Source organism: Helianthus annuus, chromosome 2 (assembly GCF_002127325.2).
Source record: "Helianthus annuus cultivar XRQ/B chromosome 2, HanXRQr2.0-SUNRISE, whole genome shotgun sequence".
Lineage (NCBI taxonomy): Eukaryota > Viridiplantae > Streptophyta > Magnoliopsida > Asterales > Asteraceae > Helianthus > Helianthus annuus.
In genome coordinates, this window is record NC_035434.2 from 103,530,878 (window position 1) to 103,541,522 (window position 10,645).

General features: G+C 38.4%; 1 protein-coding gene across 5 annotated transcripts; it reads left to right on the forward strand.

Moving 5' to 3' along the window:
• The first annotated feature begins 3,698 nt into the window (after positions 1-3,698).
• On the forward strand, positions 3,699-8,665 carry LOC110916250. 5 transcript variants are annotated; one of them, XR_004885341.1, is made up of 4 exons: positions 3,699-4,661; positions 5,469-5,556; positions 6,971-7,922; positions 8,009-8,665. XR_004885341.1 is itself a non-coding variant. In XM_035986201.1 (3 exons), the coding sequence occupies exon 3, from the start codon at positions 7,172-7,174 to the stop codon at positions 7,844-7,846; it is 675 nt and encodes a 224-aa protein (XP_035842094.1). In that variant the 5' UTR covers positions 3,699-4,661; positions 5,469-5,556; positions 6,971-7,171; the 3' UTR covers positions 7,847-8,665. The 5 variants fall into 5 exon arrangements, 1 of the variants encoding a protein (XP_035842094.1); XM_035986201.1 differs by having other exon boundaries at positions 6,971-8,665; XR_004885338.1 differs by lacking the exons at positions 3,699-4,661; positions 5,469-5,556 and adding an exon at positions 6,584-6,894.
• The last annotated feature ends 1,980 nt before the right edge of the window (positions 8,666-10,645 follow it).

Consider the following 10,645-nt stretch of genomic DNA (forward strand, 5'->3'; position numbering starts at 1 on the left):
ACCTCGCTTGGTTACCTGGCAGTGTAAGAAACAAACGTCTGTGGCACTATCCACATGTGAAGCGGAGTACGTGTCAGCCAGCAGTTGCTGCTCTCAACTCCTGTGGATACAGCAACAGATGCGCGACTACGGTTTGCAGTTTCTTAACACACCTCTTTTTGTTGATAATGAGGCCGCAATAAATAGAACAAAGAATCCAGTCCATCACGCTAAAACTAAACACATAGAAATTCGTCATCATTTTATTCACGATTTGTTTCGATAAAAAGTTGATACGAATTGAGAAAATCCACACTGACAAGCAAAAAGCTGATTTACATACCAAAGCATTTGATAAAACACGTTTTAAATATCTTTTAAAACTAAATGGTATGATGCTTTTATCGGTGTCGGATGGAATCATTGGCGTTGATGAGGATACCACTGTAGATGATGTTGAAAAACAATTTGCAATGGTTTGTCGTTTTTTTTACCTGTTTTGGTCTTTAGGGGGAGATAGGTATATTTGTATATACTTTAAGAAAATCCAAAAACAATAAAGAATTGAAAAACCCAAAAACATGAGAAAATTCCAAAATCCAAAAACAGTAGAAAAATGAAAAAGAGCTTGTGTAAAAAGGGAAAATGATAGTACATCAGCTAGACTGTTACGGTATGCTAAAGATTTGTAAAGTCTTAAAAGGATTAAACAGTCTCATTGATGATGTGTCGATAGGTTTTTACACAGTTATTAGAGTTGTTCGGGATATAAACCTAAAATTTCGTAACGAAACTTATTTCGTGGGGAACACTACTTGGATATATAGGTAACCCCTGAAATCTCGTTTGATAGGTCCCTTATTCTGAGATACTAGGTCTTTATACTCAGTGATATCTAGGGTATTATTCCGGGACTTCTGCTGAATGGAAGTTCTGACCTAGTCCCCAAATAATACTTTCCGCAAAATGCTTGAGACATAGCATCGCCCTCAGCAAATTGATGAAACAATAAAATTGATAGTCATTGCTGTTGTAACAAAAGATCCTCTAAAGGGGACACACCGAAAAGTCGAAGCCGTCATCTCTTTGCGTATACGGAAGTATCGACCTGAGCTCTCACGGCCCTCACATTTAACCCCCCTACAGATATCATCTGTGGTATACTCACCTGTAAGACTGAATACTGGGAACTGAATACGGGAGTATATTCAAGAGGTGGGACACATGAATGAGTTAAGTTCATAAGACATCTAAATCGTATCCTGAATAAATTGAAATCTGTGCGAAAATTTAAAGAGGACCAGTATATTGACAATCTATGTGAATTGTTTAATTCTGAGTATGAATTAAGCTTAATGGTACCTGTAACGTGTCAGTAGCTGATATGATTCCCTAACACGCTCACCAAAAATATGTTTGTAAATAGTTTACTTTCATTACATTCTGTGCTTTAGTTTCTGAACATTCATTTCTAGTTTAGCTTGTACATTTGAAAAACCAAAAAGATTTTTCTGTTCTGCTTTATTTTACGACAAACCAAAGCAGAGAGTTGATCTTCAGATTCACAGTCTGATGCAGATGCAGGAAGTTGTTCTGAACTGGAAAATGAGTTGGGAGCTAATCTTGATAGAAACAGAGAAAATGAAAAGTTCATGCAAGTTCATTTGAAACTTGTAAATTTTCAGAAAAAGATTGTTCAAAATATCAGCTTGTTTTATCTCGGATCAACCAAGGTCATTAAGTTGAACTTGGTAGGCAAATTAAGTACCTAGGGTCATTAACTTGGACCTAGATACTTAAGTGGATTTCTTAAACACTGATAAAGTCAAAAAAATCAAAAAGTCAAACTGTTTAAAAGTCAAAGGTTACTTGGTTCGAACATGCTGCCGATCGGCCAGCATTGCTAGCCGATCGAACAGTCTAGCCGAGTCAAGGGAGCCTATAAATAGCCGGTCAGAGTTCAGTCAAAGGGTTCACTTGTTCGATCGGCTAACTTTCTCTCTCAAAAATTTTTCACTGATTTTCACTGATTTCTTGATTCTCTTTGCATTATTACATTGGATTGTTGGTTTGCTCATCATTCTCAATGGCAAAGGTATGATTTCACTTTCAAATCTCATCAATTTCATCTCTGTTCTTCATGTTCGTCAATATCGGCACTTTAATCTTAGATTTAGGAAGATTTAAAAAGTTGTGATGAACTTTGAATATAGGGTTTTGATCGGAATCATTAGATCTACAAGTTTACCGGTTCAATTTGTGTAAAATCATGTTTAAACTTGATAGATCTAGGATTACATGTGTTCGGTTGTCGGCATGTTGTTTGTGCAATTAGACTCTGTTTAGGACGAGTTAGACAAGAATGAACATAGGGTTTTGATCGCAACAACATTAGGAACATGGATATGTGCTCAATTTGTGATAATTAGCATAAAAATTGTTAAATCTTCTGTTGGTGTTCATAATCTGTTCCTGTGAAAGATGCTAGCCGATCGGCTAGACCAGCCGATCGAACAGCAGTCATAAAGTGTTGTGCTAGTGTTGAGTGAATAGGGTAGTTCATGCCTTGAAAATTGTGCCATCAAGTGTTACTAAATCTGTGTGTTAGAATGTTCAGATGTATGCTTGTCGATCGAACAGCACCTGCTAGCCGATCGAACAGCATTGCTAGCCGATCGAAGAGCATTGCTAGTCGATCGAACAACATATAAATATATCCTATTTTTGAACAAAGTGCTAGCCGATCGGTCAGTATTGCTAGCCGATCGAACAACATCCTCATAATTACATAGATTTCTGTGCATATTGTTAACCGATTGAAAAGTTTTTGCTAGTCGATCGAACAGCATGTGACAACCGGTGATTTACGGCTCCTAATTGCGCGCGAAACAAGCATTAGGACGATAATAAATAGTGTTTAAGACGCAAATTAACCTAATTAGGCCTTTGGAGTGTCTAGGAACGACGAAATGGCTTGACAATATGCGAATGATGATTTGCGGAAAAAAAAAACTGTTGAACAATTAGCGGAACGAACTGACACCGGATGAATAAACACGAATCTTGGTAATAAAAATTCGTCCCAGCTTGACTAACCTTAATATCAACAAACAATAAAATCTACGTCATGATATTTAATTTTATCTAAGGTTATTATCATTTTTTTTAAATAGTAAATCTTATTGTTATTGAGGCATTTAATTTTGTATCATCTGTTTACAACTCATACACTCTCATACATACATACGTATGTGTATATATTTATACATGTATACATATCTAGGTATAGAGACATTAGTCGTTTTCTAGAAAACTAAAACTAACTAAGACTTATCAAGCCAATTCAATTAAATATACTAGTTCTTGATAGCATTTAATAGATCAACCACCAACTCACTCTCTTTCCTTTCACTTTTACGACTAAAAGTACTCCAACCCACCAAAATCACCAACAACCCTATTGTCAATTTTATGTGTCTTTCATATTTTTTTAAATGCTTTGGCCAATTTTAAAACAAGTTTCTTCTGCTATTTTCTTGTCCTTTGTTGATAAGAGTGATGGTACAAGAAGAAAGTTCTAATATTTTAATAGGGGAAACTTGCATTTTCACTAAAGTTGCGTACTGTGTATTTTTTTTATACAAACACCATACCATCCAATTATTGTTATTTTCATTTGATTAGTTGTGGTTGTAATAATATAATCCCGTAAAAATGTATAAGGCCATGCCTCCCATTAATTACTTGAATGTACTAGCAACCTAAGTTAAAGTAGCCCATTCCTTTTTGACCTGATTATCCACCAATCGGCACCCATCCCTCTATATCTGCTATTATTAGAGTTTATTTTACAAGTTACCTAAGCCTTTCTTTTATATATGATCAGACATGTGCTGCTTAAAAGAAGTTTCACAACTTCAAACTATATCCAACACCTCATCTACTCTCCTCTCTCGTGACCCAACCCCCTGCTTGTCTTAAACCACATCACAACACCCCTCCATTACTCGAGCAAACGGCCGGTCACCACCAACCGGTGGTGGCGTACGACAGCGCTAACAGAGAGAGAGAGAGACACAGAGATGATTGACGGAAAAAGAGAGGGATCCGACAGCAACACCGCTGTGTGCGGCAGGAGAATGGAAGTTCCGACGAGCGGATACTCCGGTAAGTTTTAGCTTCTAGTTATTTTTGTCTCAGCTCCCCTTTAGATCTCCATTTGTTTCCGGCCGATGGTTGCCTTTTCAGGTCGTTGGAGACGTGGTGGTGGTTCGACGACGGTTGAAGCCGCCGGAACCACGCCGGCGACATCAGTGATGGTGAAGATTATTTTTATCTCGGGTGCTGGTTAACAATTTGTTGACAACAGATGAGATCATTCGGGTTCGAGTCAAAATTTTGGGGCTCGGGTCAATCAACAAGACGTCACAGTTCACTCGGTTCGGTTCAAGTTCTTCTCCGGTCAGACGTGGGTTCGGGTACTACTCAGATTTCGGTTCGGGAGTCTCGGATCTGAAGCGGGTTTCAGTTCAGATTCATGTACGGGTCTCGCGGGTCAAGTCTCGCAGTTCGGTCAGACGACTCGGTTGACTCGGTCAAACCGAGTCAAATCCGTCAACACCCAAGTCAACTCGGTCAACCTGAGTCAACTCAGTCACACCCGGTCAACGCAGCCAGTCCCGGTAACAAGATTTACATGTTAGTTTTGATTTTAGATAGTTACACGCGACCGAGCTTGAACCGATTCGACTAGATATTAGTTACGTTTTGATATGTTTGACGGAAATTTTTACATATAGTAATTATATTGTTGAAAATTGTTTGAACCATTGTTGAGTTTTGACAAAAGACGACAACATGAGTTGTCGGGTTATTCCAAAAACAGAGGAAACTCTGCCCGATTTTCGTTAAAAATACGAAATACCAAACATATTTATAATGTATAAGCAACGCCTATCGAAGTATTTTCGCTAAACAAATATAAAGTATATCTATACTTTTGGCGACGTTTTATGAGTTACCAAAACAAAATTATAACATCTCGATAAAACACGAGCTACTAGTTTACGAAATTCGTGTACTTTTATAAATTAAATATAATTATTTATATTTATTTTAAACGTCTTTACTCGAAGTATGACACCTTGCCGTAAGATTCATAACAAACGATATCATTAACCGACTCGATTCGATAACAACGAGCTATATATATATATAATTATCTATGCTTTTTATTCGCGACGGCTAACATGATTTCGTAAGCATATTTGAATATATGCATATAAAATATATATTCTAAATCATTCGAAAACTAAGTCGTTTTCGAGACTTAGTTTTACCCCGATTATAAACGGGATCAAACAACCATAGATTGGTTAATCTAAGTCAAGATAAAACTAACTTAGAGTCGTTTAGTTAACGACTCGGTAGAGCTCGGACACGTAGTTTAGCTACGTTTAATTAGAAACTTATAATTATTCCTTGATTAGGAATGCCTTAGTTGCACACTAGCGAGTTCACATTCTTGGAATGACATCACGGAATCACGTTAAGCTAGCTTTGCACAGGAATGTCAAGGTGAGTTCATAACCCCCACTTTTTACTGTTTTGCATTTTTATAAAGGTTTTCGGGGGTGGAAAGACATGCAAGTTTTGCAAAAGTAAACAACTTTTCGTTGAACAAAAACTCATATTTCTAAACCATATTGCGAATGGATTTCAAGGAACTCAAATGGTTTACGAACGGTTTATACTAAACATACCGGTTTTACAAAACAAATGCGTATTTTCACAAACGTGCATGATTTTCATGACTAGTGACAGGAATGTCCTAGTTACTACAACGGGACTGGGTTGTTCTGCGTACGAACAACGAGACAACCCAATGGGTTTATGTCCCCCTTTTTCTTTTGAAATACATATTAACTACGGTATGATTAAGCTACGGAATGAACTCTTGGATCACGTGCGAATAGGCGCTAACTTAGGCACCATTAATCCTTTTAAGGACCACGGAACAGGGGGTAGATCTATCGGGTACGGGCGAGCCCCACTCACGGTCCTTGTGCGACCACTTAGAGTGCTTTTGTGTCCCTGTCGAAGTGAATCGACACTTAAATCGTCTACCGGGTTGAGTGCTTCCTATGTCGGCACACATATTAATGTCTTAGCTACACATTAATGATCAACATGTTCATAGACGCATTACATACCTACTTATAAACTGAACTTTCAAATGTTTTTAAGATTCATTTGATGTAAACTCACAAATACATGGATTTACAAACTTTGGTAACGTTTTTCAAATTATACCTAAGTAAGAGGACGCGCTAATCCTGCTTACAAAGGTGCGTTTGGGCTCGGCCCATTCTCTCTCGTGCAATGCACAAAGACTATTGTGGGCTAGACTCACAGTTTTTCATATATCATGCCAAGAAAATAATTTTACTGTATTTTCTCAACAACTTTGAAACCGGTTATCAAAAAGATTTATTTTAAATCTTTTCAAAACAAACTATGAACTCGCTCAACTTTATGTTGACTTTTTCGCATGTTCTTTCTCAGGTTGCATTTTTCAAAACTGTGGAACGGTTGGAATAGGAGAACCCATGGGATTTCGAGTACTCAGCGGGCGTTCATTGTTTAGAAGTCTTAGCTTTTTGCTTCCGCTGTGCAATGAAGATACCGGTCCAGTCACGCCAAGCTCTGATATTTCGGGGTGTGACACAGCATTTGTTAGCCTATCGAATAGCATCTGCTAGTCGATCGAACAGCATCTGCTAGTCGATCGAACAACATCTACTAGCCGATCGAGCAGCATCTATCTCTTTGCACATTCTAGTCGATCGAACAGCAATGCTCTTCGATCGAACAGGGTAGTCGATTCTCTAGTACTATCACATAGAGAATTTCAGTGTTAGAAAAATTTTCAAAAATTTCATCCTTATGCCTCTATATCTGTACCAATGATTGATAATGTATAAACTTGCAGGGAAGAGGAAAGGATACAGACAAAGGCCATAATGTTCATTGCGCAATTGATGCTGACACCACAAAGGGTACGGTGGTAGAAAAGATGGCAAAATTCCTGAGAGAAAGCGGAGTTGCAAAAGCTATATGAAATAGAACTGTGGTTTATGAGTCCCATGTTAGAACATTTTGGAATACAGTAGAATTTGATGAATCAGATAAAATGATACATGCAGTGTTGAGAAAGAAGGACCAAGCTGGAAAGGATATAGATGTGGCATTTGAGTTTGGTGTTGAAGATGTCAGGAGAGTTCTTGATTTGCAGGATTCTGATGATGATCCAACAATCATGTCAGAACCTCTTGTCAAAGGGTTGTGGTGTAGAATGGGATTCACTGGACATATAAATGGAAAAATGCTCAAAAGGAATTTCTTAAAAGCTTACCGGTACTTGATGCATTGCATGGTGCATTCATTGTCACACAGAAAGGGAGCATATGATGAAGTACCAGATTACATCATGAACATCATAGCCAGCCTAGTATTGAACAGAAAGTACAACATTTCTCAAGTGATATTTGAATATATGAAGGAGAACTGCCAGGCTAAAGGAGACAGATACATCATGTATCCCAGATTCATAATGATGTTAATCAATGATAAGATCAAGGATCCTTCGAAGGACAATGAGGATGTCATGGAGCTGAGCAGTGTAAACTCTATTACAATTGGAAGAATCACCAAGGATAAGGATGCAAAGACAAAGCAAATGATATGCAGAATCAAAGATAAAGATTATGTTGCTCCTGAGAATGATAAGTGGAGGCATGAAAACAGTGATTCGGATAATGAAAATGAAAAGATGAGTGAGTTTGCTGAGAAGAAGACCAGATGGTAGTGTGTGAGAGATGGAAAACGAAAGAGAACACCTAAGTCATCCCCTGCAGTTACCATTCCTAAGGATGGAGATAAGGGTATAGTGAAAGGGGGAGCCTTAAGACAGTTAGAATTTGTGTTTAAGAAATATTTCTAATATCTCTGTTAATGTTTGTTTTTGTAGGGTCTTCTGGGGAGCCAAAGCAGAGACTGATTGATGAAACTGTCTTGGAGCCATCTGTGGTCATTAAACAAGGAGCTGATCTTCTAAACCAATCATTTCAAAGTTATATGAAAAAGAATGAGGAAGATGCAACACAACAAGGATCAAGTGCTCATGTTAAGAAGATTACAAGAGTTGAACCAGAGATTGAAGATCTGGGGAGTTCAAGTGAAGATGATTCTGAAGAAACTCAATCTGAATCTGAATTAGATCCAACAACTCTTGGAAAGGGGAAAGCACAGCTGAAAAAGAAACCTTTAAAGAAGAAGGAATAGGAAGAACTGAAGACTGTGCTGGAAGGAACTACAGCTACATCCGAGGGGGAGTCTGTTAGTACAATAACGTCTGTAGCTTCCGTCAGCATGAAGTCATGTTTTGTATATTTGTGAATAGTTTATGTTTATATGTTTGTTTGTAAAGCAAGTCAGGATATGGCGCGTTATTTTATTAAGTGCTGACTTTTGTTGACCATGCTAACCGATCGGCTAGCCCAGCCGATCAAACAGGCCAATTGATCGAACAGCAGGTCAGCCGATCGGCTAGCCCAGCCGATCGGCCAGCACTCACTCTATCCTGACTGTGCCTATATATAGCTGCTCGATCAGCTCATTTGCAACTTTTTGACACTTTCACTGTCACACCCCCAAAATCCACGTGCGGAGTATCACCGCTTGGGAGCGTGACTGACCAGGATCAAGCCACCAATCATATAGAACAATGTATATAGTTAAAGTAATAGCAATTAAACCAAACCAAATCCATATGAAAGGTGCTTCCAAAAAATAAGTAAGTTATCACTGTTTAGCGGAAGCGTATAAGTAAAACTCAATATAAATAAGTATGTAATGTCATAAAGTGTTCAACAAACAATCACGATCCAAGCCCACAACGACCAGTTCCTCCCTGTGCAAGCTCCATGTATCTAACGACCTGCAAGGCATGTAACAGAGGATCAACAACTAGTTGAGCGAGTTCACAGAAAGTAAATGCGTAATAGTATGTTCGTTTGTAACATGTGGCTCTACTGGGCCGATAGTACGTTCTGTTGGTGGGGGCTTCCCATGTTGTATAACCACTAGACTATTCGTAACCATAAGTGTTCTACATATCCCGAGAACAGTAACACGTACAAGTATACGTAGGTTTTACGTAAGTAATCCTTCACAACCGAGGATAGGGGTATGCGGGGGTTTACGTAGGTTTTACATAAGTAATCCTTCACAACCGAGGATAGGGGTACGCGGGGGTTTACGTAGGTTTTACGTAAGTGCCTGACACAACCGAGGCAGTAGCGAGTATAATTTCACGTAGGTTTTACGTGAGTATCCTTCACAACCGAGGATAGCGAGTAGCATAAGTATACGTAGGTTTTACGTATGTGTCCTGCACAACCGAGGACGATGGTATGGTAGTCTAGTAACAGTGAAAGTACGATTCTATTCAATCTCATTCCTTCAATCCCATTCCCAAGCCCTTGGGAATCCCATGCCTTAGTAAGAGTGTGAACTCACCTTGGTTTGCTCGGTATGCTAGGTTATGCACTCACAAGTAATCAGTCAAGTCCTATTGTGTGCACGTGTAATAAATCAGTTCATGTTCGTAATGATACGCAGGTAATCTATGTCACAAAGCGTTTGACAGTTAACATCATGAATCACATAAGCAGCTAATCACATTCATGCAACCCAAGCTTTACATCAAGAGTTTTCACAGTTTGTTTTGACTTAGTTATTCATTAACAGTCTGGGTAAACTTAACTGTGTTAACAACGTTGATCAGAATTATTAGAACTAACATGCATAGTAGCGTTAGCACACTTAACAGGGTTAAGTTAACATATGTAACGAAATTTCATTCTTACTAACAATCATTATCAAAATATCAATGATATTGTTCGATGAGATCATCACATGGGTCGCCCCTATTTTATTCAAGACTACCAGCTTTAACAAGCCACATGCTTTCAATTCTATTTGACCAAAACAACTACTGTTACAACAACATTGCTTTAACAAAGTTAACAAGGGAAAGGGTTCACAAAGTTCGGACTAGGCTACATATAACAAAGTCGGACAAAGGATTATGCTTAAAAACTCGGACCCTCTTCACAACTTTATAAAAGTCGGACTCCCTTGAAGTGTCATAAAAGTCGGACTCCACCCCCCCCCCCCATGCTTAAAGTTCGGACCCCAAGGATCCCTTTCAAAACTTCGGACATAAGTCCTTTACCAACAAAAATTCGGACTATATAATCTTTTATAAGGCTCGGATCCCTATTCATTCCAGGAAGTCGGACTAGCATCATCTCAAAACTCGGACTAAGTGACAACTATTACTAAAACTCGGACCTTACATGTCTTTACTCAGAAATTCGGACAACTTAATTGCACACAAAAGTCGGACTCATGATAATCACAAAGTTCGGACTTATTGCCTCTCCAAAGTTCGAACATGTTTACATACATTTAAAGGTCGGATTTCATGTGTTCTTTATAAAACTCAGACTATTTAGATTAATAAAAGTCGGACCAGTCTTTATATATAAAGATCGGACTTTTAATCATGAAACTCAGACAAACAACAGTCATACATACGAAT